General features: G+C 41.9%; 2 protein-coding genes across 10 annotated transcripts; one reads left to right on the plus strand and one right to left on the minus strand.

The window, feature by feature from the left end:
- Window positions 1–1270: 1270 nt before the first annotated feature.
- On the plus strand, window positions 1271–16311 carry TMEM263 (transmembrane protein 263). Of its 8 annotated transcripts, none has more exons than XM_030959878.1 (4): window positions 1271–1368; window positions 4747–4808; window positions 9824–9892; window positions 13637–16311. In XM_030959878.1, exons 3-4 carry the CDS (start codon window positions 9829–9831, stop codon window positions 13921–13923), a joined length of 351 nt encoding a protein of 116 aa, XP_030815738.1. In that variant the 5' UTR covers window positions 1271–1368; window positions 4747–4808; window positions 9824–9828; the 3' UTR covers window positions 13924–16311. The 8 variants fall into 8 exon arrangements, with proteins under 8 accessions (XP_030815738.1, XP_030815737.1, XP_030815736.1 ...); XM_030959877.1 differs by having other exon boundaries at window positions 1273–1382; XM_030959880.1 differs by lacking the exon at window positions 1271–1368 and adding an exon at window positions 1683–1803.
- Window positions 16312–18268: 1957 nt separating this feature from the next.
- Window positions 18269–25053, minus strand: MTERF2 (mitochondrial transcription termination factor 2). 2 transcript variants are annotated; one of them, XM_030959872.1, is made up of 2 exons: window positions 25013–25053; window positions 18269–20118 (listed from the first exon to the last, which is right to left on the minus strand). In XM_030959872.1, exon 2 carries the CDS (start codon window positions 20105–20107, stop codon window positions 18911–18913), a length of 1197 nt encoding a protein of 398 aa, XP_030815732.1. In that variant the 5' UTR covers window positions 20108–20118; window positions 25013–25053; the 3' UTR covers window positions 18269–18910. The 2 variants fall into 2 exon arrangements, with proteins under 2 accessions (XP_030815732.1, XP_030815731.1); XM_030959871.1 differs by lacking the exon at window positions 25013–25053 and adding an exon at window positions 20847–21287.
- Window positions 25054–26718: the final 1665 nt, after the last annotated feature.

The raw sequence follows: 26718 nt of genomic DNA on the forward strand, positions 1-26718 counted from the left end.
AGAGAGTTGCAGCCTCCCAGATGGAAATCAAGATCCCAGAGTAGAACTCCTGTCTGTCTGTGTAGTATTATTTCCAAAGAACATGACTGATCCATGCACTCTGTGTGTTTCCCATATCCTGACAGAACCCATGGTGTGCTCCCTACCGTGGGTACCAGACACCACCCTCAGTTTTTCACTTGGATTCTCCCACATAGATGCTTTCACCCATTCAGATCCAAAACAGAGAAAATGGATGTTACTCGTTAAGCAGGTCAGGATGCCAAGTCCCTATGATCAGCAAACCCCTCTGAGCCCATGCAGCATTGCTCTGATAGATCACATTGATGCACAAATGAAGGAGGAAGCAGAGGTAGTATTTGTCTATGTAACTTTTCTAAACTCGCGAAGCATTCAATAAGGTATTTAGTATTCCTGTGCTGCTGAAAGCAGTTCTGTTTCTAAACTCAAAGTACCTGTGACTTTCCTCTCTCCCTTGGCCATCTGGCATTTCCTTGTCTAACAAACTTGAAAGTCACTGTTCCTCCCCAGGGATCCTTAGAGATGTACATGGAGAGGTCTCAAAGAAGGGGGTGAGCATCAGAAAACCCATCTTTCCCCAGCTATCCTCATTGGTGCAGTTATCTATAAAGCCATGCCCTTAAACCATGATTACCACACATTTATTCTCTACAGGTGCCATGTGAGAAGTTCAGCTCACTCCAATTAGTAGCTGGGATGAAAGGTGCAATACAAAAGAACCCGGATCCTTAGGATTAGTGTCGTGGCTCCCCCAAGATGCCGCTGGCACTGCACGGGGTGCAGCTCCGTGTCGGACTTCTGCAGCCTTCTTCTGCAGTCGTGCCAACAGCACGGGCAGGGTGCCCCAAGAGGTCACCTCTTCACCAGGACCCCTCTGCCGAGACGCCCCCCAGACCAACGGAGTGCCAAAAGCCAATCAATCTCCTGCACGCCGAAGTATCTCGGTCAGCTACAGCAGCGCCGGCTCCTCATCCCTCCTCTCCTCAGCCCTGCCCCGACCCGACATCTTCTCCACCTCAGTGCCCGGCCCCGGGGCAAGAAGGTGCTCCCGAGCCCGCGGAGCCCACGGGGGTCGGGCCGGGCCTGCGAAGGCCCTCCGGGGGCGCGGCCCCTCTGAGGGAGGGCACGGGCGGTGGCGCAGGAGGAGGCGGGGGCCGGCGGGTCCCGGCACCCCCGGGGCGGGCAGGGGCGGGAGCGGCGGCGCCCCCCGGCCGCCGAGGGGCCGCGCCGGGCGCTGGGGCGGGGTCTGCGGGCGCCGGCAGGGCGGGCGGCGGCGGGCGCCACGTCGGCAGCGGGGACGGGCGGAGGAGTAAAGTCTGAGCCGAGCCCGGGCGGGCTGAGCGAGCTGTGAGTGCCGTGCGGTGAGTGAGGGAGGGAGGGATGGATGCATGAGCGGCCGCTGCCTCCCGGCCCCGCCGCCAGCCGGGCAACCCCGGAGCGCTCTCCCTGCCTCCCCTTGGATGAAGGGGAACTTCCAGGGGAGGAGACGGGAGAGCACCCGGCGCGCCGCGGCGGAGCCGCTGGCGGGAGAGGCGGGTCAGGGATGCAGAGCCGCCGCCACCTGCCCCCGGCGCGGGCACAGCCCGGCCGCCTTTGTGCTTCCTGCCGCGGCTCCGCGGGGTGGGAGGGCCGGGCCGGGCGTAGCGGCTCCGCCGCGGCCTTGGCTGCCACGTCAGTGCTGCCGCCCTGCGCCGAGATACCGGCAGTGCCCGCGCCGGCCCGGCCGGGGTCATGGGCGGGGGTCGCTGTCGGGTCGCCTCCGCAGCTGCGCCGGGCACGCAGGTAGCTGCGAGGGGAGGAAGCGGCGGGGACTGCGGGGCTTCGGCCGCCAGAGGGTAAGGGGGGGGGTGGCTCCTGGGTGCGGCACCGAGGGCAGGGGGGCTGCTCTGCCTTGCCGCTACCACCCTCTCTGGGCCAGGCGCCCATGCAGGAGCGGTCCCCCCACCTGGGAGGGAGGGCAGCGGAAGGAGCCGTACTCGACTCGGCCTGGCTCCTGGATGGTCTTGTTCTTCCTCGAGAATTTTTCCGACCCAGTAGAAGCTTTCTTTCGGGTTTTCTTCTTTTTAAACTTTGCAGTGTTCAGATGTTTGCTGTAGTAACGTGCTCTTTGTTTCATCCATGTCTCTCGAGTCCAGCTTGATGGAGTAGCATATGAAGAGGTTTTTTGTGAACTGTTTGGGACTGGCTTAGCTTTCCACAGTAACCTAGCCTAGGCGTTTATGTGGTGTGGCCTGAAGATCAAGGCAAGTTGATTTAGCCGTATGCCTGGTTCTGGGCATTTTATGAACTGCAGATACTGCCTCTGGATGCAATTAAATGCTTCCTTCTGCTCATTGAATTGGGGTGAAAATGAGAGCTCTGAACCTGGATGTCCCTCCATAAGGAATGTAAATATCAAGTGCATGTAGCTTGTTTCAGTGTTTCCACTGTGTTGCTTCAGGCAGGATGCCTCTGTATAACTGGAAAGGTACATACAAGATTGCTTAATTTAATGTGTAGGTACTGGTTTGTATGTGCATCGAAGACTGCTCAGTAAATATTATCCAGCATATCGTGTAAAGCTTTCTGTTAAACTGTGGCTAAATATTCACAAAAGTTAGTACTGCCTCCTCAGTGTAGAAATGGGCAGCGCTGCACAAGTGCAAACTGAAAAGTGGTCCTTGTCCAGCAAGTGACCAGGTCTAAATGTCAGGTAGGAGCCAACAGACAGGTGGTGGATGCTAGGGAAAAGACTATTTTATTAGCAGAGGTAGCAAGGAAGTTCAGAAGCTGCTTTACCACTGGCTGTTAGGCACAGTCCAGTTTTGTCTTTGAGGGTCTTCTGGAAAGGGAGATCCAAGACTGATCTGGAGCTCAGGTTTTAGGAAAGTGTTAAAAGAAATAGAGGAGGACTCTTCTGAAAACTGAGCTAGGAGGAGGCAGAGGATGACAGAACTGGTAAAATGGAGTTTTCATGGTCTTTTTGAGGCTGTGCCTTGCACCTTACTGGAATTTACCATGTACTTCTTAGGATCCAGTTTGGGAGAACTGGAAAAGGGGAATTCTGGTTCATGCTACCTTTGATTTTATATCTTGCAAATCATTGCATCAGAGAAAACTTGATTGCCAACATCAGGTGTTCTGTAGAGCCTCTTCTGGACCCTGATCTATATTTTGATTGACAGTGATGGAGAAATGGTGCATTCTCCATCCAGGGTAGATATGCTATAGTAATGTCCTGGGCAGAGTTAAGGGTTTTTTTTTCCAGGAGATATTATACCACTCTCTTGCTTTTAATAGTGGTGTGTTTGGTTTTTAATACAGATATGTTGCATTACCTTCCCAGCTGTGTTCAGTTCCCCGCATACTGTGCGCCTGTTATGTACATTACTTACAGCAACTTCTTTTGGAGGAAGCTGTAGCCCATCATGCTGTAGGCTTGGAAGTAAGTCGTGGCTCACACCTGGAAGCTTCTGATCAACTTCTTGTGGTCTTTACTTGAAAATGCAGTCTCTTTTTCATAGCACACTTGCTTTCAAGCTCGTCTTGCTTTGTATATAAATCTGAATTTTGAAACTTGAGTTTTAAACTGAAGGCTTCTTGAAATACTAGCTGTGCTCTTGGTTTTTACCTACATGTTTTCTACATGCCTGGATTTGTTTTTGTACTTTAGTGCTGTTAGCACTGATGATTCTTGCTAAGCTCAGTCAACTCTTTCCCTTGCAGTAACAGACTGAAACAGCCTTTCCATCCTAGGAGTAAGGCAGTGAAGCTGATAGTGAGGGGTTGCTTGTGCAGCTTGGAGCTGTACCCTGAAGAGCAGCCATATGTGAGATTACCTTTTTTGGCTTCATGATTATTTCCTTGTTTAATTTGGAGAGTAGAAACTGTTGCTCATCCAAAAATTTAATTCTTAAACTATCATACCTAAAAATATATTTTTTTCCATGTACGTGAAATACATCAGGTTCATTCAGAAATCTGCTGCAGCTGCTGAAAGAGGTAAAGAAGAGCTGTTCATGTGGCAAGGGTTGTTTGTTTTCCATCAGCTCTGTAGCCAGGCTTTCTACCTGCACAGCTGGTAGCCAGAAGGAAGATAACTTCTTTTGTGGTGGAACAAGACAGGGCAGTGGGTTTGTTTGCAGCTCTTTCAGGTGGAAGTTCCAGCACTGGCTGCTGCTGCTGCAGCCATCTGGAGCAGCATTAAGCTGCCAGCTGAAATTGGTCCCATCCTTGGGTCGATTCATTGCTACCCACAAATATCTGAGTAGTGGCATTGAAACAAGCCAGTTTTCACTGGCTGCTGCTTGGGCCAGGTTTGCTGTGCTGAGACAGAAGGGCTTTTTGTCTCTAAAGTCAGACACCAAGAGCATCGGCTGAAACTCGGGAAGTTACACACATCTGTAATGATTAGAGCCCACTTCTCAATGGAAGGCTAAAACTTCACACAAATTCCCGTCCAAGAACTGCAGGCTCATTAAGGAGCATTTGTGTTTTAACATGGATTATTGTGCCTCATAGCAATCCTCATGGCAGCACATGGAGCAAGTAAAATTATCTACATTGCCCAGGAAGAATTGGTTTCTTGGTGACAAATCTCTAAAAATGTGGCATCTTAAGGCTGTACCAAATGTGCTTTTTCCATACTGTGAGGATTTGTATTCCTGATTGCTACTGTACACCGATGGCAGGTATGTGACAGTCACTGTTCCATAAGATGTCATTAACATTCTTTCTTTCTTATAGGCGTATGCAGAATACTTTTGTGGAAACAGCTAACTAGTAATCTTCACAAAGAAATATATTTGGTGAGTAAGTTTTATTTCAATCAGTTTTGATGTGAATGTACTTGTGGCTATGCCATTACTTCTAGAGCTTCTTGGCGCTTTCATTCAGGATCTTAAACAGTGTTAATGTTACAAATAGCTCTTGAATTAAAAACCTTCTTTTAAAACTTTTTCTTTTTTTTTTTTTTTTTCACAGTGTAAAACATTTAAGCTTTCTATGTATTTCATATTCTGACAGTATGGAAGTGTGTTTCCTTTCAAGTCAGTTGAGTGACTTTGATCTTTATTTTTTAATTTTTTTTTTGTATGAAGGCTACAATTTATTTTAATATATTGTTAAGAAAGATGACAAGCTATCCCATATCTCTTGAATGAATAGACAATAGACAGAATCGTCATAAGCACACAGGGAAAAAACCCCAAGAAGTAGCTGAAGTAGTTTGCATTTATCCCTGTTCTGAGATCTGGGTTTGCTTCCACTTCTTGGCATGACAAAACACAGATGAAGAAGGAAACTGGAGTGTGCTTCATGAATGTCCGTATGAGTTTTTCTGGGCCTTATGGAGATCCTGCCTCATTCCATGTCATCATTCAAAGAACATGTTAAATGAAGCTGGAGGCTTTTCTGCAGTGACACAGGTGAATTTGGCATCAGAGGATGAAAATGCAGAAGAAAGATCTCTTTGCTTGCTTTCTTCTTCCCTTTTTCTTTGGCCAGTCTTAGTGTACTTTGAAGAAGATTTTGAAAACTTATGAGAAGAGTTCCAAAGTTCATGTTTCTGATAAATCTTTGCCTTGTTGTGTACGTCTGCAATACTGGCAATCATTGTAACTAATGATTCAGTACATAGTGGGGACTTTGAATCAGCAGCTTCCAAGTTTCCAAAGTTCCTTAACCTATAGCATGTCTAAATGACTGACCTCTGCACGAAAGTCTTACACTTGCATCTCTAGGTCACTGCCTTTGCTTTCAGCTGAGTTGTAATCTCTGTTGGGTCTCATGAACTTTGCTTTCTCTTCTTCGTGGGGACGCATCATCAGGGGAAAGCTTGAACAGGACCTTCCCTTAGGATACACTGCAGTCTGGTGACCGGGGGACTTTTTGATGCAAAGCAGGACATACAAGCCTAGAACTTTATAGACAAAGGAGGCATTGAGTGCTCTTACCTCCATGGTATTATGTAAAATGTAGCGAGTGGTTTCTGTTTTTCTGTCTCCAATTTTTGAAGAAAAAAGTTGTATTCCTGCCCTTTTGCTCTGAAGACTGGATGAAGTAAGCTGCCACCAAGCAGTTATTCCAGGCCTTTGACCTCCAGTCAATAGAAATGCTCATCTTAAGTCTCTGGAAGGGAGCCAGGTTTAAAACATGCTTCTGTGCAGATCCTGTTCACCAGATATGCTGCACCGTGTTGAGTACACAGTATTTTTTGCATCACTTTTCAGAGCCTTTCAAGTCTCCTGAGTTATTAAATTGGATACAAAGATGCATAATGCAAACTGTAACATAGATATTTGAAAATTTTGGTTTTGATTCTCTAGGATTCCCTGGAGAGCTTCTGCAGAAAAACAAAAGGATGTGAATTGTGCTTTATGAGATCTTTTGTGCCACGTGATGTTTTGGGTCAGGCTGTGAGACTTTTCTGACAGTGATGTGATTCTGTTTTCACTTGCCCTGATATCACAGAACTGTGAATAAAACCTAGTGCAGGCTGGTTGGGCACATCTCTTGCAGCATCTGTCATCAAGGTTGGAAGAGATTTTCAAGATCATCCAGTCCAGCCACACACCTAGCATCCCTGGAATGCTTCCAGGCACCTGTAAAACCACCCATCAAACAGTAGTTTTCAGCTATCTGATCTTCAAACCCCTGAAGGCTCTCTTCTGTGTAGAACAAATTCAGTCCTACCGACAGTGACTTACTTGCCTTAGCTGCTGTTCTCAGGTGTGTGTAGTTCTCTGTTGACTTCTGGGGCCTGATAGCAGCAGGTTACCAGTGCCTGAAGAAAGACCACTGGGGTCGGTCTAGATGCAAGTGAGTGAAGCATGTCTATTTAACTTTTAAGGAAAAGCTTGGGATCAACAATTATGTGACCTTGAAGTTCTAGGAAAGCTAATGGGAAGGAATGCCTAATCTTAACCGCTTTTTGTATATAGTGCTTGATTTTATATGTGCTGCTATTTTTTTTCTCTACTCTACTTTTAAACTAGACTAGAAACTCTGCTGTGAAATTCCCTTGCCAATACATTGCTTTGCTCTTTTAGCTTTGCAGGAACTGAAACCAAACCTGACAGTCTAAACCAGATGGTGGAGAATTTTGAAAGCATCCCTTACCTGTCTTGTCTGCCAGTCTTACTCTAACTCTTCCTGTTGGACAAATCTTATTTTAATTAAATACTGGTATTATGTCATGTAAAACAGATTCTAGGGGTTTCATCTGGGCTGTATCTGCTGTTAGTGTTGCTGTGTTCAGTTCATTCTTAATAGCAGAAAATACTAAACCTTGTGTGAATTCTTGTGATGGTTTCTAGTGTTCTACCTATGTCTGAAGCTGGTACCTTACTCCAACTCCCCTCTAAACTTTTTGATAATCCCTGACAGTGTTTTCTCTGTCCTCTTAAGATTAAATAACTTTTCTGAATCTCTTATGTGGGATTGTTGACAGAAACATTTTGGAAGCTCAAACAAGCAATTTCATCTGGTGTTCTTTTAGGAGTTACATGCTGTCTAGATACAAATAAATTCATGGAGGTAGTTCTTTATGAAAAATAATTTACCTCTGGCTTTACTAATTTGTCTCGGGTCTGCTTTAAAACTGTTTTGATCACTTTTTCATTCCTTTGTTTGAATTAAGACTTGCTAGGTTCTGGCTTTTATTTTACTCTTTTTAGGACTTTGCCTAAGGCAGTGGTTAAACTCTTTCCACATTGGTGGTAATCATCTTCATGACTGAAATGGCGAGACGTTAATTAGGGACATAGTTGCTTCATCTTGATAGAGATATCTTGATTGAATAATGTCAGGCCTGTCAGTTTCTTCTGTCTGCCCTTTCTTACAGTGCTTTATATTATTTCAAGTTGGAAAAAAGCAACAAACCTACATGGAACTTCACATAGTGAGGATAAATATTGTATTTCTTTCAGCTTGCATCTTTTCTCAGAACCTGATTGTCCTCAGTTGCTCCCTGTGATTGGTCAGGTTATTTTTTTATTTATTTTCTTCCTCTTATTTGTGATTAAATAAAATAACAAGAATAACAAGGAGTTCTATAATTTATACTTTTTAAATTGTATTTTAGCCCTCATGTGTTTTCCATCCTGATGTGTTGTTACTCTGCACCTTCCTCGTGAGTGGAAGCAGGGGGGCAGACACTGATCTCTTTTCTCTGGTGACCAGTGACAGGACCCAAGGGAATGGCATAAAGCTGTTTAAGGGAAGTTCAGGGTGGATGTTAGGAAAAGGCTCCCCCAGAGTGCGGTTGGATACTGGAACAGCCGTCCAGGGAAGTGGTCACAGCATGAGCCTGACAGAGCTCAAGAAGTGTTTGGACAATGCTCTCAGGTACATGGTGTGATTCTTGGGGCTGTCCTGTGCAGGGCCAGGAGTTGGACTTCAGTGATCCTTGTGGTTTCCTCTCAGCTTGGGATATCATATGATCCTTTCCTATTTCTTAGCTGACATGTTTGCATTTCTGGCTTTTGAGTGGCACTTGTTCAGCATTTCCATCAAACTGGCTGTCCTGGTAGTAGGTATTTTTGCTTGCTTTCCTGTTCAGCTTCTTGTGTTTTCTGAGCCCTGAACTGATACTGCTGATTTGGAGGACTCTTTAATATTCAATTTAGGCTTGCTTCTCATCCAAAGGTCTATGATTTAGTATGTGGGTGCCAGTTTTTAGTGTGATGTTTTAACTTCATAATAATACTGTGAGGGTTTTAGCTCTTGTTTTCCAGTTGAGTCTTCTCACCTGCTTCTGCCTCCACATTCCTTCTTCAGATCCCAGCCTCTGCTTTCTCACCCAGGGCATGTACAAAGAGATCTGGGCACAGCAAGAGAAGCGGGAATTATTTTTGTGGTGCTTGTTGACTCCTGGAAGAAATTAAATTATTTAAAGACTTATGCAGAGGGGTAAGAGGTCACTGGCAAAAAGAGAGAAGCATGCTGACTGGTGTAATGTGACTTGTTTTTCCTTTTTCTGACCTTGGTGCTTGCTGAGGAGGGAAAGCAAGATTAGCAGGAGGATTCAGGGGAGGAGGCAGGACTTAATATCAAGGCATGCTTTGATGGGGGAGGAAAGCAGGAAGGAAACCTGGACTGGTTATTACTTTCTTCCCTTCCAGAGAAAAAATTCTATAAGCAGAGCTGCTGATTGAGCTTTCTCTTATGCTTCCCCTGTCAGGGACTGCTGCTCTAGAACTGCTCTAGGGAACAGCTTCTAATGTAAAGAAATCTTCCCTGAAATGTTTCCATTGGAGAGCTTGTATAGAGTTAAAACAGTTTAGGTCTGCTTCTATCACCACACCATTTATGTAGTTCCATGTCAAGATAAATCGTGTGTTTCTGTTGCTGTTCTTCCATCTTGTTTTCATGGCATTTGTTCAAATTATGCTGCAAGGACTTGGTGTTTTTAAACAGCTTTCCAAGTACTAGCAGATCTCACAGGCATGCTGCTCTTGTTTCTCTAGTGGCCATCTCCTCTATGATCACTAGGCTTTTTTTTTCAGTAGTTAAACATAAGCTCTTTTATGGCCGTAGCTGTTTTGTTTTCCTACTTATTGTCTTCCTGATGACTTTTTGAGATGCACTTGATGTGGTGTGGCAGCTCTCACCAAGTCTACTTTAAGTGCTGAGTCTAGTTGAAGAATGCAAAACCACAGTCTGATAACAAAAATAGGAGCAATTTGACAGAACCTGCTAGCTTGTCTAATAATGAAAAAGAAGTTATCTTTGTGGAACTTAATCTACTTGAATTTTGGGTTAATGGATTACATTTATGCTTTGCCAGAAAAGATGAATAGCACGTGTGAATTTCTTTTTTCAGGCATAATGAATCAAACGGAGAAAAATCAACAGGAAGTCCCATCCAACGTTCATGACGAACCACCAGAAGGTATGTATTAGTTTTCATGAAATGAAGTAAATCTATCAGTTCTCTCTAAAAATGGACAGTAAACAAACCAACCCTGGGATGAGATGGGCCTGGATTATTGTTCACTTCTCCATTATCCTGATTACAAAAAGGCCACTGAATATAACTGAGTAAACAACTGTACCTATAAATTATAGAGAAGATGGACAGTTACTGAAGGACTTAATTTGCAGATTAGTTTGCAGAGATATGACTTGATCTAATGGGCATTTATTTCTGCTATTCATTATGGGAGACATAAAGAGCCCAGCTTCATTTTTGGACATGTTGCTGTGGTCATAGTGTATGTGACTTTTATGCAAGATGCATTAAAAAATATATAGAAGTTCATTAGTGCTTTTGGAGACTGTTGTCCATCATACAATTAACAGTGGTTCCAACTGTTCACAATCTCATGGTTTCATAAAATCAAGCACACACTTGGCTTCGTTAATGCAGTGACATTGTGGTCTCCTGGACCAACTGAATATTAAATTGGTTATTAGATCTGCAGAGGAAATGCAGTTGCAAATGAGCAGAGTTTCTTCTAAGCTGTGGACTGGCAGGATTGAACAGAGGCCTGTTTGCATAATGTGACTGGAAATATACTAGATCAAAAGCCATTCTTGGCATGTAAAATACCACGTTCTTATGTGTATTCTGTCTGTTCTTGCTTTAAAACCAAATGTGTTGGATGTAGAGGTTGGTGAGTCATGATTCCTCTCGGTTCATTGCTCTTCAGTTTATAATGGCCCTTTAAAATTCTGTTTGTTGGTCTGGGTTTTTTTTTCACCTCAGCTTTTATATGTTGTATAACCGAACAATTTACTTCATTTGAGCAACAGTATTATCCATTAACTGTAGCAGAAAGGATTGAAGTCAAGTAGCTCACTCTATTCTTAACAACTATTAGGCAAGAAACACAAGTAGAAGAAGATGAGAGGAAAGGGAAAAATAGGTTTTCATGGCACAGAAATTCTTCAGCTCTGTTATACTTGTTATAGTAGCACGATGTGAGGAAAAAAGTCTTGCGCTTTTGGTGTTAGGATCCCAGAAGCATTTCTGATAGCAAATGCCTGATTGGAAACTACACCTTAATGTGTTATCTTCAGGTCTGATTTTTAAGGCTGGTTTTTGTTTGCTTAGTTGTTAGGGGCTTTTTTGCCTTAAAGGTTTAATTGTGTTTGATACATGTTAAACATCATATATAGGAAGTGAACAGTAGTCTGAAAAATAGAACCAATTCTTTGTTGAATAGGGCAGTGAAGCAAGTGGGCATTTTTTATCTTCCTAGAATATTCATTAGGTTTTCCAGATTCAGAGTGTAACACCAGAATTTGATGATCACTGGTTATTTCAAAGTTTTATTTAAAATCTGTGAGCAGCTAAGACTTATTTTCTTCTGCACATTGTTTTCTTTCAGTATGACAATAACTAGTTTGAATATGAAGTCTAAATAGATGGAGAAAGTTGGTGTAGTTAGAGGGAGTAGAATGAAGCACAGCTCATCTTAACGTAAACTCCATTCTTGAAGAGGCTTTTTCCTTTTGGTTCTGGTTCACCTGCACTCTTCAAGCCTTATGAGTTTAGTTAAAATATTGGAATACCTTTGGAAAAAAACCCCATTTTGAATGTTATGTAAGGCCTTATACATGATACACTTACACCATCATAGAAAGATGGCCAAATGTGTATGGAAGGATACCAGTTCAATGCTGGCAAAATCATCTTCCTGAACAGGCTGCCAAAATACTTCTTAAAGGAAAGGCTGAATTCCAAAACTAATTTGCAGTTTTTCCTAAAGATAGAAATAGTTCTGGTTTGTTCAAATCATGCTCAACAAGCTTAGTGCCCAAAGGCTTTAAAGAATGTGTAGAAGAAGCTTTTGTGCTCCTGCTTTTTATGAGTAGTGCTATTCTAATGCGATATTTTCTGCCTTGAGAGCAACGCCAAGCTTTGCAACCTACGTTCATTCAAACTCTTGTTCATTCTTGGATTCCTTTCAGTGGGAAGCTGGCTGCAAGATGGCCTGGTAGAGCCAACTCCTGGATAGGGAACTTGTGTCATTTTCTCAGTGCTCCATAAATCACAGAATATTCTGAGTTGGAAAGCACCCACAAGGATCATCGAGCCCAACTCTTAATGGAGGGCCCATGTGATCAACGAACAACCTTAGTGTTATCAGCACCATGTCTACATGACTGAGCCAATCTCCTTAGATTTAGGCATGATCTGGTATTCTTTGGAAACACACATTTTAGAAAAAAGGAGACCAGGCATGTGTGTCCTAGAACAGAAATCAACTGGCAATAAAACTCTGCAGTGATGGGTGTTTGCTAGAGCTCATGGACAGTGCAAATAGAATGGAAATGGAATGTGCCAGCCATTACTAGAAGTTACTTATACACCATCACATTCTGTATTTACACCTGTGAAATAGAGCAGATGTCAATGGACTGGCTACCTGACGTAAGGTAAAGATAAATACGTAAAGGTTACATTTGTTTATTTCTCTTATTATTTTTAAAGTTAGTTATGATGGATCGTTTTTTGCTTACATCAATTCTGATTCAGTGAAATCAGCTCTTAAAATTCAGTGGGATGAAACTTTATGCCTATTTCACCTTGATGATAGTAACCAGTTAAGTGGAACAGTTTCTGAACAAATTTGTTACAAGTTCTATTAGTCTGGTCACAAGAATCCTCTAGTGAATAAACCCTTGACATTGGATTTTATGGCAGACTCTGCATACTTCCAAGTGTGATGCTTTAAAGATTTTCTGTATGTAAATAGAAATTCTGATCTCTGTGTGTTTGTGTTGGCAATGCATTTTTGCTAGAGATGTCCATGTTGAAAGCTGCTGGCCTAGAATGAATCAGTAAGAGTATTACATGGCTTTAAGTAAAAGGCTGTCATTTATGTTTTCAGTTTCCGTTACCCTTTCTATAATCTATATCAATTTCTTAATTAAGAGACTAGTGTGAGCTGGAAGGACTTTAAGTATTTTCAACTCCTTTGGGTTTCACTATTCTGTATCCTTGTTTTCCTTTTTTGTCAACTTTGTAGAAAATTCTCTCATTTAGGTGGCACCTTTTGCTTGAGTTATTCCAGACATGCACATAGGAACTCCGACCTCTACAGTTTTTTAATGAATTCTGAGTCCTAAGTCAGTCCTGGCACCATCACAAACATATTGGCAGCGCATGGAAAGTTACTCACCCTAGTTTTCATCTTGTAGTATGTGAGTGCTGGGACATGACTCTTGGAGTCTGTCCTCTGGATGCAAGTTGTGGGCGATGAGGGTGCTGGGGACAGATCTGTTCAGCTGGTTCTCCTGAGGCATGTTGCAGTGGAAAGTGTGTTGGCAGGGCTGGACAGAGGTCCCGTGCATCTAGAGCTGTTTTTTTCTTTCCTGCTACCACCTAGAGTAGTTGTCGTCCTCCAAGCATGTTATTTCTGCTCCTGACTCCCTCACCTTTTTATTTCATGTCTGTTTATTCCCTAGCTCTGCCCACTGTGGTTCCACTTGCTCTTTTCTTGGTTTCCCTGTTGTTTGTTATTTGGAACTAGGTGTATGAGCATCCAAGAAAAGCAGCCTGCAAGGTAAGTGTAGACTATATGCAATGGCTGTTAGGCTAGAAAAGGAAATACTTTTGAGTAACACTTTTTTGAAAATGCTTAAATCCTGGTGCTGAGATTGATTTGCTTGTTGTTTCTTCCCTTAGGGTCACTCAAAGATCACCCACAGCAGCAGGCTGGCATGCTTTCTCGTGTGACTGGTGGCCTCTTCAGTGTCACAAAGGGAGCTGTTGGTGCCACGATTGGAGGTGTTGCTTGGATTGGAGGGAAGAGCTTGGAAATTACCAAAACAGCGGTCACATCTGTGCCTTCCATGGGAGTGGGTCTAGTCAAAGGAAGTGTTTCTGCTGTAGCTGGAGGCGTTACAGCTGTAGGATCTGCTGTTGCAAGTAAAGTGCCTTTAACAGGAAAGAAAAAGGACAAGTCTGACTAAAACCAAAACTGAGACATACTCAATTCTCCAGAATATTGCATCAGTGGCATTAAAATTTGCTAAGATTGGGACCATGAGAAGCCATGTGTCTTAGACACTTTATCTTCTAACGAGTTGTGCAAGTAACTCAATTTCATCTGAAAAGGACAGAAGAAGCTTGGCTAGCACAGCATATGAGGATTTATTAGAGCCTAGATTGAAGCTTTGTATCTGGTGAAATGTTACACTTGATAACTATAGAAGTGAGTGTATCTGAAGGAATAATACATATTTGAATAGTCATTTACTGTACATCTTCTGCAGTTTTGGACTAAAATGTGAATGTAGAAATTCAGTAGTCTCTGTGATGCCATCGATACAACAAGATGACAATTATTGTTCTCAGTGGTTTCCACATCCTCCTGCTAAGTATCCTTCAGCTGTGTGAAAGCACTGTTGGACATACCCAGTCTTGGTTCTGAACCTGTACTTGCAGGCAGCCTGTAAACTATCCCTGACTGCATTCTGCCAGTGAAGACTGGAGCAAAGAGACTGAAGGTGTGCAGAATTTGGAAATGAGGATGGGAGATAGAACTGAAAAAGTTTAACAAATGTGATAGAAAGGATCATAAAGAGTAAACTAACTTAATGCCTTATTAGAAGAAAATCTCTTTTGACTAGGTGAAGCTGTGTAAAGAACTGTCCTGTCGTTTCAGTGCAGTTTACAGAATGAGCTTTAGGCTCTTTATAAATGCTGATATCTGAAACTTTCTCAGTTTTTACTGAAAACGTGATTGCTTCATCTCAGGTGTATTTAATAATATGCATCTATCTCCTGCAAGTGAGAACTTGCTTCTAATAAAGTTCTTATAGACACTAGAAAAAATGACAGCCTGTGGAAAATGGGCTGATGTTTGTGGTCATCTAGCACAGCTGTCTAACTTGCTAGGAATTCTTGTGTAGCTGGAAACCACTGAAGAACTAGCAAAGCCATTCTCTCAACCGTGATACACCAGGTTAGCTTTTTGCTCTGTTTAAGCAAATGCAAGGAAATTTTCACTACATTTCTTCTACTTTTCACCTTGATTTTTGAGTAAAATGCAATACTTTTATTTAAAACAAACCAAAAACAGTAGATGAGGCCTTAAAAAAAAAAGGCAACATGATTCAAGTAATTGTATACTGACAGATTCCAAATGTTTACACCTCAGATGGGAACACCTGTACATCCTCTGCAGCGTGTGAGGCAAAATGCACTTGTAATAACGCAGCATGAGGTTGCCTTAAAATAGAAACCATTTGTGATCTTTTATTTGTGTACTGATTTTAAAAATAAGTAATGTCTTTGGAAGCCCATGGGAGGCATCTGTTCATGGTGTGTATGCAGTATTTTCTAAAAACTTTTGTTTCTATGGAGAACTTGTACACTTACTTTTTCAGTGGCTGTGGTTGCACTAGGTGGTTATATCGGGGGGACTTTTTAAAAATGAAAAAACCCAAAACATATCACTTGTCAAACTTATTCCTTTGTTCACGGATGTTGAAAGTACATCTTGTCTCAATTATGGTATTGTAGTCACCCAATCTCTCTGAGCCATTGGTACTTCAACTGCACTCTGCAACAACTTTATTTTATATCAGAAATCGTATATGTTGGAAGCATGATACTTGTAAGCATGGAACTTGGGGCAGTGGGGAGAGCAAAAACACAAGAAATGACATTTGCTCCTCTGTTAGATACACCAGCTGCTTGGTTCTGATCTGCTGCAAGGGGGAAATGAGGTAAGTTGATGCCACAAATGGAAGACTTTAACTGTTTTTTTTATAGTCAAAAGCAAATTGTACAGAATATAGTATTGTTTAAAGGTACCAGTTAGCTCTAGAAATGAGCTAGTCTGGATATCAGAGGCAATTTTGCTGCAGCATATAATTTAGTATGGTCTGCTCCCATGCAATTTCCGGTGCAGCAATATCCCCCAAGTGCTACTGCTAAACTCTTTAGGAGTCACCTGTTTGGAGCACAGTGGTAATTTGTGACACTCAACCAAACTCTTCCTAATAGTTTTTCTGTAAATGGGAATGTTGAACTGGTCCTACCCGTTTTTTTATTAAATTCTTTAATTGTAAACTATGAAACTTGCAGGAAAACAAGTGTGGTCGGAGATAAGCAATGTTAGGTATGTAAGGAGTTGCCAACACTCCATTATATTTTGTTCTTAACATATCCTGTAGCTATTACTTTGAGTCTTGTAAACTGAAACTTTTACATGGCATATGAGTTTAGTTTTCAAAGAGCTTTGTCCTGTATCCTGTGTGTTTTCCATTCACTTATGAAACTTGCTTCATCTTAAAAACTTGTTCCAATTTTGTCCTGGCACCTGTGAAACATTAAATTGTTGCTGTTTCAGACATTTGAAAGCTTCCTTAGTTTTGTGGAGAAAGGCATACTGAGGTGTAAATCTTCCCATAGTACCATGCTCCAGAGTGTCTTCTATTTCTGTCTACTTAGCACCAACCAGTTCTTAACAAAATCTTTAACTTCAGTGTGTAAGCTATGCACAGACACAGCATCCTTTGCGCTAATTTTTTTTCCCCTGGTCAATGATGCTTGGGAATATCCAGTTTTAAGATCATAGTGAGCTGAATGGAATATGGAACTGAAATCTTCTGGGGGAGTGAGGCTTTTCTTTTGTCTTGGGATTGTTTCTGTGGTAGCTGTATTTCACTTTGCTTTTCCCAGACCCTGTTCCAAAAGGGGAAATGTTTATGAAGGCAGCTTGTACACCTGACTGCTCTCTCTAGGTAGTAAAAGGCTTACTCACAGGCTGGTCCACAGTCACTGTGAGTAACAAAAGATGAGGATTTCAGCAATGCAGTGTTTTGGTGACTGGGAATTTTCCTGAGGTTTTATTGTAAATGAATCCTGTGAAGAAGAGAGAAACAGGTCCCAGGATAGAGTTAGGAATGAAGGATTGACTGAATTTTCATCTGGTAGAAGAGAAGAAGAGCATTTCTGTGAATGCTTTTATTTTCAAAGGGGAAAAGAAATTGAAACATTCAGAACACAAAATGAGTTTGTGGTAACTCAGGCTGTGACTTAGTTAAGGAAGTATATCCTTTTCCTGTTCTGTTGCCACGGCAAATAATTTAAGTTATGGGAATAAGCTGTTTCAAGAACTTTGTAAAAACAGGTACCTGTAGAAATGCTAGAACTAAATATTCAGGGAAAACACTGTTGTATGTCTTGGTTTCCTTTTCCTCTTAAGCTACCAATTGTGTTCTCTGGCTCAGTTACAGGTTGTGTTAGAAGAGCTTTGGAGAGCTGAAATGCCCCTTTGTGTCTGAGGGAAAGGAGGCTTTTAAAATCAGATAAAATTGTGGTCTGCTTAATGGCTGAGCAGGGAAAGACAGTCTGAAAGTGACAAAGGCAAGTTCCTGTGAATTTTTAATATAGCTGTCTTCCCTCTTAAAAAACGATAATGAGTTTTGAAAGAGTCAGCATAGACATAGCCTGGTACCACAGCCTGACTTTTTTCGTGCTGTGATACGTCCCCTTCTTGAATTCCTGCCAGTGTTGCACACGCTCCTGCAGGAGTGCCATTTACCTCCAGAAACGCCTGTCACGCCTACATTTGCCTGCAGAGTGCTCAGTGTAAGACCTTCAGCTGTTGGGATCTTTGCACTGCTCCTACCAGGTGTTCCCAGCCCCTCCCCAGTGCACAGCAGATAGTGTGGCAGACTATTAAAAATCATCATCTTGCAGCCCACTCTCTGGATCAGTAATTCAATACCAGCTTTCTTCAGCAGTTACAAACCACATTTTAAGAAATGGAGGCCTGGACTTGCTGCCAAGATGTGTGTTAAAAATGACCTTGAAGAATGCCTGGAATGAGGGTGGTGTGTAGCTGGCTTTTATTTTGCTGTCAAGAGGGAATGTGTGTGGAATAGCTACTTAGGAAAGTCTGCGAAATAAAATCACTGATCCTAATCCTATTGAGATGATTGTCAGTGATGCTACTGTTTTATATTATCATTCACAGCCCATAAATGAGAAGAAATCAAATCCCCTGAGAACTTAAACGCTGTCTGATAGTTACTATTTTGAAAGCCAGCACTTGTCGCCAATTGTCATATGGTGTTATCTTAGAAGCAGTGTCACCCATATATTTAGAAACTGTTGCAGCTGTTTGCAAATCTGGTAGTCATGTTTAATCACCAGTTAGAGTTTTGTTGCACCGAATAGAAAAGCATAACTTTCTCTTCTACCATCATTTGAGACTTGAGTCTCTCCCTAATCTTTCTTGTTGCCAAACCTTGTTAGAAGAGATTAAGAACAATAGCAATAAATTTATTTATTTCTCTCCCACACCATTTGAAAAAATAAGTAAATTTTGAAGTCTCAGAAATATAAATGTTATCATCTTGTAGTTTCTTTGCATTATGGTTTGTACACAAAGATACTAGGGTCTCAGTTAATAAAAAGATATTATGTCCAGCCCCTGTTCTCAGGACAGGGCTTTGCTGTCCAAGAAATTGAGTCTGTTGCAGGTCAGGATCCAGGAGCTAGAGCTACTTCAGCAATAAGGAAAAGAACTCCAAGGGCATTTCCTGAAGACAGCGAACCAGCCGATTGATGACCACCACTGGAAAAATAATCCTCCTTTTGTCTTCCTCAGATAAAAATTTTGCAAATCACTACCACAGGCTGGACTGTGCAGTGACAGAGCTGGAAATCCAAGGCAGTTAATGCCCTGTCAGGTAAGAAAATGTCACATCTGAGGTACTCTTAGAAAAAGGCAACCTTTATCATAACTGTAACTTCTATGATGATATTTTAAAGTCTTACAATACTATGATTGTATAATGAAGTTGTACCTAAGACCCCCTCCTGAACAAAGTACAGTGTAAGACTACAGTCTTGATTAAGATTGCTTTTGCTCCATCTCTTCTCAAATAATCAACTTGCCTTTTAATTTGCTTTTGCATAACTTGAAGTACAGTGTTCACATTAATCTTCAATGTGTATAGGAGCAACAGGATTAAAAATGGGTCTCTCCTTCTTTGATTGTATCTTACCATAAGTGACTTCAAAATCTTTTTTAGTACCATTCAAGCTTTCTAGATTTCCACTCTTTATATCATATCCTAACGCAGAGAGCTTTTTAATTCGATACTGAACAATTTGTGTTGTCAATTCCAGCACCATTGGTGTCTCTCTTATCTGTGCTATAGAAATTCCTTCCTTCAGTAGTCCTTCAAGTCTTTCTTCCAGAACTGTGACAGAATAGTAGAGAAGGGCTGGGCATTTCAGCACTAGTTGTTTTAGTTCTTGATCACTGCACTTGAAGATGTTTTTGGAGAAAAGCATACTCTTCTGCATAGTGATAGAATTAAGTTGAAAAATGAAGCCTTTAAGTTTGGACAGCAGCTGTAGAACTTCCTGGTCAGTGAAATAATTCTTTTGGAGAAATTCCAAGTTCTCCTGGATTGCAGTGGAAGTATTTAATAAAATAAATGGATTTTGGCTCAATAGCTTTAGTATCCAGATCTTCATATTTGCTTCAGAGCCCCCTAAATTTAAATAATTTCTTTGTAATGTCTCTATCATGTTTTTGTTTTTCTTAACAGGGTTGTAGAAAATATTGGGTGCACTTGTCAAGAACCTGGTGATTATATTATTTTTAAGTCCCAGCTCTTGAAAAAACAGTATGTTTGCCTTCTGGTTCTGCTGATACTCAGTAGTAAAAAAAGACTCTGGAAATTGCTCTATTAATTTAATTAGCTGTTTTTCATTCTGGCATACTAATTGCCATAAAGCTCTTTGAGAGTTTATCTCTGCTGGGGTGTGGAGAATTGCCTCGGGGCAGCGTTCTATAATGCTGGCTACAGTGCTCTCATCTGCTCCCATTTCCTGTAAGATACCAGCAATTTCTTTAACATAGGCCACATCCTGGAGAAGAACCCATTCCTTCAGTCTGCGTATCTTCGTGATGTCAACTGACAAACTGTAGAGATTCTCGAGGGTTTTTTTATTTTCCTCTCTTGACTTGGTATCAGTTGTGTAATTGGAATGTATTAGGAAGGTTCTGTTTGCTACATCAGGCCATGCTGATGAAAACTTTAGTCCCGTGTTAGAGCTCAGATATCTTGTCAACAGAAGAGTGAATGTTTCTTTTGCACCGTGAGCAACTCCTCTCAGCATCATGGAAGTCAGTCCTGTGGAGACACAACAACTGTAAGAAAACACATTTAAGGAATGAGTTAATGGTCAGAATCATTGATGTTCTGTCTAAATCATTGATGTTTCTGTTCTGGTGTAAGAAATTGCTCTCCAGAGTGGTTTTTGTTATTACTGCAAAATCCAGCTTTCACGTGAAAGCAGGGGGAAAGACCATTTTTGAAAGGTTAATGTTGTGATGGATATGTCACAGAAAGGTTAACGTTCTGATGGATACAACAGGCCTGATGTAGGGCAGTGCTCTGCCCATATCAATGTTTGCAGTCATACAAGCTCCAACCTGTCGGCCATTTCTTGCAGCTAACATTGTGACTGCATTACAGATCACTCACACTGTATGAGGAAAATTATTCATGCAATTTCATTTGACAGCAATCCCACTAAATGGACAAAAATGGCAACTTAAATCTCTTAGTTAGTTCTTATGAATGTATTTGCTTTAACTTCTCAAGCATTATTTGAAGTGTGAATTGTTCTTTCATGTGTCAGAGACCTACCACGCAGGGCTGCTTCAGCAGCAGTTTGCAGTATAATTTCATTTTGAAATCATTCTTTATATAATTAAGGGAGGAAAAAAAAAATCATAGGAACTTTTATGTAAGTGTCGTTTTTCTGCAGCTGAATGTGTTAATTGCGTTTGAATAAGCACCCCGGTATTTTAGAGGAGGAAGCAAGTACACATTAACATTTCCAGGCCTTCACCTACCTCTTCCGACACCTACTTTGCTACAGCTGCTGCTTGCACTAATGCCTTACTTCTGCCTCCACGGCTCTTCTGTAGGCAGAGTCCTTGTGGAATAGGTGTGTGGCTGTGCTGGAGTCCACAGGGCCAACCCCACACCTCACCTTTGCTCAAACTGGCTGCCCAGTTATCACCAATACCACATGCACTGTCACCCGCTCTGCAGGGGCAAAGGAGGCACAGCAGTCAAACAAAGATATCATTAAGTGTATCTTTAACTTCCTGGGGGGTGTTTTCATAACAACCCTTTGGAAGTACCGACTGTGGAAGGGAGAACTGCTGATCTCTGCAATACTCCTGCAAATAGCTGCTGCTGGTAACATGCTTAAAACTGCTCAAACTGAAAATGACAACATTTGGACAGCTGCTTTTGCCTCTTCCTAAGTATAGCATGCTTCAAAAAGTACCAACCTGAGCATTGTTAAATTACTTTTGGTTGGGCTTTTTTGTTGTTATTTTTTTGGGGGGGAGGTTTTTTTTTTTTGTGGGGTGGGGGTTTTTTTGGTTTGGTTTTTTTTGTTTGTTTGTTTGTTTGGGGTTTTGGGGTTTTTTTTGTTTGGTTGGTTGGTTTTGTTTTTTTAGGAGAGAAAATACTGTTATGACCATGCAGTCCAATGCCCTACATAATAGACCAACATACCTATTGTACAGCTGTACAAGAGCCCTAGAATCTTCCTTACAGCCCACTGTTTAAGAAAATATGTGGTTTGTTTAGAGAACTTTAGTGGTAGATTCTTTCTAGCTCCCAGGTAAGGTTAAATATTTTAGAGAGGTAAATCCTTTGTCTCAAGAGAGTGTACCTTTGCTTTTACATTGTTTTTTTTCCTGCTTCTGAGATGGACTATTGTTATGTTATTACATCATAAACAAATAGAATATGATGTCATTTCCTATATGCACACTTATGTTATTAACAGAAGCTGTTTATTGATAACTTGTTCTTTAGTGTTATTTCACACGTCTAAGACAAAACTAATTGCCTAATGCACTGCTTGTGTCAGAACCCCAAGGCTGATGATTTTGTCTTCATACACCTTGTGACTTCAGAAATGCTGTCCCAAGTCCCACAACAGAACAAGTGATTTTTCCAAGTAACCCTAAAAGCATTGGAAGCACTGGAAGCGTAGTTAAGTCACAGATGTTTTGTGTGCTGACCTTTCCAGGTCCTGAAAAAGTGACTGCAAACTAAACCTCTCTTCCACAGGAGTGACACACTGCCTGCGTCTGAGCACTCTGAGTAGTTTTACTGAGTTTAGTGGGTTCAGTCAGAATAAGCAAATCTCTGAAGGATCAGGGTATTCTTCATTAATGCTTCAGCTTAGCTAGAAGCAGCCAGCAAAGTGAAGTGTTGTTAAAATAGTTTGGGATGTCAAATAATATTTCCAAAGTACAAACTGGAAAAATAAACATGACTTACTTTTACTTAAATGCGTAATCACGCTGTTAAACAAAATTGCCTTATAAGTAATGCAATCCCTTAAAATACTGTAATTTTTACTATTACAGAACTTCAAAAATATTCTGAGATAGTAAATTGTGCTCTTCTAAAATCTGACATTCACATAAAAGAAACTTTACATTTTCTAAAAATGCCTGGGATCATAGTCAGTTTTTCCCTGTTGTTAGCGAGGATCATCAGAATACTGTAAAAGAAAGGAAAAGTTTATTTGCCAAAACTCATTTGACAGGGATATTTAGGAGCCCTTGTAAAAAAGCCCTATGCAAAATACAACATGAGAAATAACACAAATGAATTTGAATGTTGTGGTGTTCTATAGAAACCAAGATCTGAGTTATGACTTGATGGATTTCCAAGTCCATAGATGACAGTATTCACATTTCAGGTATGTAACTGCTTTCAAGAATTCAGAGTTCTCTTAAAGCTCTTGTTGGATCTAATATATGTTCTAATGTGCAAGACTCCACTGCAACTTTTCACATAACTAGATTGCTGCGGGGATTGTAAAGCAATTGAGAGATTAAGGAAAAAACCCAGCCAGCTCAGATAAGATGCTTGCTCTCACGGTCAGCAGCACCCTCTCACCACCAAGTGTTAGAACAGCAATAAGAAGTGACTGAATGTCAGTTACCTGTGATCCTGCTTGCTAGCACACTTGCAGAGACCTGAATATACAGAGTAAAGGGGTGCTGGAAGTTTCATTATTTAATGAAACTTCTATGTAAATCATCTATAGGAAGTAGATACAATGATCAACTGGTTGATTTATCCCTCATGTGAATTTCTGAATGTGTGTTTTGAGATTCAAATATCACTTTTTGAAAATTAGCAAACCCAAACTTTTACTCATGCTGGACTGTTCACAAAATCTTTCAGTAAAGAGGGCAACAGTATGACTGCTGACCACTACCATTCTCATAACAGGAAACTTAGTAGGCTATAAAGAATTAAATAAAACTACTGAATGCCTAGATTGAACTTTGAGTGAACCAAGAAGAGTGTGGTAAATAGATATGATTATAAAATTGAAACAGTAATAAATATGGATACAGTAATCAATATTTGGAAATAATAAAACAGTTAAAAAGTTGAAATGCCAATAAGAAAAGCAAGAGGAGGGACTCTACCACCCCCCTTCCCTGCAGATGTTCAGGATAGAAGGAAACAGCAAGAGATAACAGTTACCAAAATTAACAAAAAGAAGGGAAAATCTGGTTGGGTCCCAGGAAAATGCTAATTATAAGAGATTTATTGCTTTGATGCTAAAATATAGTAGAATGTTAGTTTTGGCTTACATTATATTGGCTTGGTGCGCATGTGTAACCCAAAGGTGAACTAAAGGACAACAGAGGAAGAGGAGAGGTCTTCATCATGACGACCCCCAAAGACTGGTGCGACCACCAAAACGAGTGATGGAGCATGCGCCGTAAAGGTGGAGACGAGGGCGGAAATAGAAGTGTGATGAATCGAAAATGGGAGGAGATGATATCGACACCTGGCTTATAAGGAGTGAATCTTCCCTTGGCAAGCTCGTACGTGAGGTGGCCGGGGTCCAAGAGCCCTGCACTCCGTACCCCGCAGTTTATCTTTTGCTTATGCACTATTATCTGAACCAAATTATCCCTTATTTTAATCAAATTATATTGTCAATATATATTCTCTAAATTATTCAATTAAAATTTCTACTATTTCGAATATTGTTTGGGTTTTTTTATGAAGGGATAATTGGGAAAACATAACAAAGAGTATGTATCTACCTAGAAGAGACCAGTGTAGACAAGGTTTGAACGCTTTGTGAAGGAACCTGGGGTGGTGAGAGGTTGCAGTTTTGTAGATTAATGCACAGTAAATGTTCACACATGTACATACAAAAAATGAATCCCTGCTTTGCATTAGTGGTGGAAATTAGGTAAATTATTATAAAATACATGCTGGACCAACATAAAATTTCTAGAAAAAAATACAGAGGATCCTAGAGTAATCCAGGTTTGAAGGGACCTCAAGAGCTCAAAGCAGGGTCTGCAAGATCCAGGCTGCTTTGTCCAGTCAGGTCTTTAAAACCTCCATGGATGGAGCCCAGCGGCCTCCGTGAGTTACCTGTTCCCCTGCTCAACTTCCTCATGGGAACAAAGCTTTTTCTTACATTTAGGAAAGGAGACATTTGCAAAGTGCTTAAGGACGCGCCGCACTATTTCAACCACTGGTCATTGAGTGGTGGTGCTTTCAGCACAGACAAAACAAGGGTCTCCAGCAGAGCCCCTCCCACGGCCCGGCCACCTGGGTCGTCCCTTTCCCACCCTTTGGACGCCGTTTGGGGGCGGAGAGGCAGGAGATGGACGTTGTCCTGCAGCCAGCACGGGAGCAGCGGCTGCAGGCCCATCACGCCCCGAGTGCCGCTCCCGCAGCCGCTTCGCGCCGCTCCTGCCGCAGACACCGGCGGCCGACGCGGGGTCCCCGTGCCCGGGGGTCCCTCCCCCGCCTCGCTTCCCTCGGAACCGCGGGCTTCTCCCCGCGCACGCCGCCCGCCCCACCCTCAGCGCCGCGCCGCCGCTCGGAGCGGGACGAGCGGGACGCCGGCTGGCCTCTCCGCCCCCCATGCCCCGGGGCCGGGTCCGCCGGAGAGCGGCCCGAGCCCCCGCCGCCCCCGGCCGCTGCCCCCGGCCGCGCTCACCGGCCTCGCCGCCGCCGCCGGGCCGCGCCGCCGCCGGGCCGCGCGGGGAGCGCTGGCACGTACCGGGTGCCGGCAGGGGAGGGGCGCGGGCTGTGCCGCAGGGCAGGACGACGTGGCCGTCCCGCAGCGGGACCCGGCCCGGGCTCGGCCGGTGCGGAACCGGCCGAGCCTCCGCTGCTTGCCAAAGCAGGCTTGGCCGGCACTAAGAAAGTGAAAGGCCGTTGGAGTAAAACAGCTTGCAGAGAGAAGTAGTGGGGTGAATAGGAAAAAAATATTTTAATAATAGTTTCTAAGTAATACAATAGCAAGGGACAGAACATACTTGAGTGCCTTTGCTCTGACAGGAAGCAGATGATCCTTTTGATTCGGTAACACCGACATCATGATGGGAGGCTTGCCTTACACCAGTGTATTTTCTTCATATGACCACTGCCTTATTACATAATTAAAGTCACATCTAGTCATTGGTCTTATATTGTTTTGCTGGTGGGTTTTCAGAAGTTCATTGAGTTGTGATGGTGAGAACCATCTTCCTCTATCTTATTTTTTTAGTCATATCTACTTATCTTTTTCATCTAGAGTAATAAATCAGCAGTCACATAAATGATTTCTAGACTAGAAATATTATACTAGAGGTGTTGGGATTTTTTAACTAACTATATGTCTATACAATCACATCTTTCAGAGACTGAAAATCACTACTGTTGTCTCTGTGAACCCTTCTTTTATCAGCTACATGTTCAGTAGTCTCTGTTGGGTTTGTGAAAAAGAGCTAATGAAGAAGAGAAATGCTACAGAAATAAACTTTGGTCTAGGAACAGGGTTCAGGCTTGGTCTCCTAAATAACAGCTGTTCCTAGAACAGTTAACAAAGTCTGTGAATATAATGCACACAATGATGTTAAAAACATGCATCTAAATTAGCTTCTAATTTGTAACACAAAATGTACTGTACACTTGCTTCTTTATGTTTTTTTCACTTCATGCCTTAATGTTATCTTTTTTCCCTTCTATCTTCTCCCCACTCTCTTCATTTTTGTAATCACAGTCTGGGCTAAATTAGCAATATTGTTTAAAAAAGTTATTCACATGAGAACACTGTAGAGAGGTTTACTTGTGTGAGTTTCTTGATTAACTGTCATTCTATTTTCTATTTCAACTAAGTTGGAGTGGCTCTTCCCTTGAGATCTGACATTTTAATTAATATAGTCTGCATCTATTATATATTAATATCTCCTAATACAATATTAATTATACATTAATATGTTCTTTCTTTCACTTCTGAGTCAAGAACAAACTGTCTCACATAGAAGGCATGGCCAGATAGACCCAAAGAGTGTTTTGACATAATGATATGCTAATGATATACTGCAATTATTATTTAGCCTGTAGCAACAAACAGCTTAGAAACGGATGGTTTTCATGACTGCAATTTGTTTATGAAACCATAAGGTCCAGTGAGGAAGGGCTGTTTCCACTTCAGTATTCCCAAGAAAGCAGATTGGTTGATGCTGGAACTTTATTCAGAGCTATCTTCAGTGTGGCAGCCTTGTGGGGAGCTAGCAGGACACATAATGAGTATGAAAAAGCAATTTAAATGTTTGAAATAAAAACTATGTTGTGAAGTGACTTTCCTTGAACATAAGGAATCTACTTATTCACTGTGTTCAAAAATTATAGAATTCAAATGAGTTTGATGGAGAGTGG

Source organism: Camarhynchus parvulus, chromosome 1A, assembly GCF_901933205.1.
Source record: "Camarhynchus parvulus chromosome 1A, STF_HiC, whole genome shotgun sequence".
Lineage (NCBI taxonomy): Eukaryota > Metazoa > Chordata > Aves > Passeriformes > Thraupidae > Camarhynchus > Camarhynchus parvulus.

Coding starts and splice junctions, on each gene's coding strand:
- TMEM263 (XM_030959873.1), top strand. CDS start 1,410: ATGAGCGGCCGCTGCCTCCCGGCCCCGCCGCCAGCCGGGCAACCCCGG. Junction 1,857..3,346: donor GGGGCTTCGGCCGCCAGAGG/GTAAGGGGGGGG, acceptor TTACCTTCCCAG/CTGTGTTCAGTTCCCCGCAT.
- MTERF2 (XM_030959872.1), bottom strand. CDS start 20,107: ATGATGCTGAGAGGAGTTGCTCACGGTGCAAAAGAAACATTCACTCTT.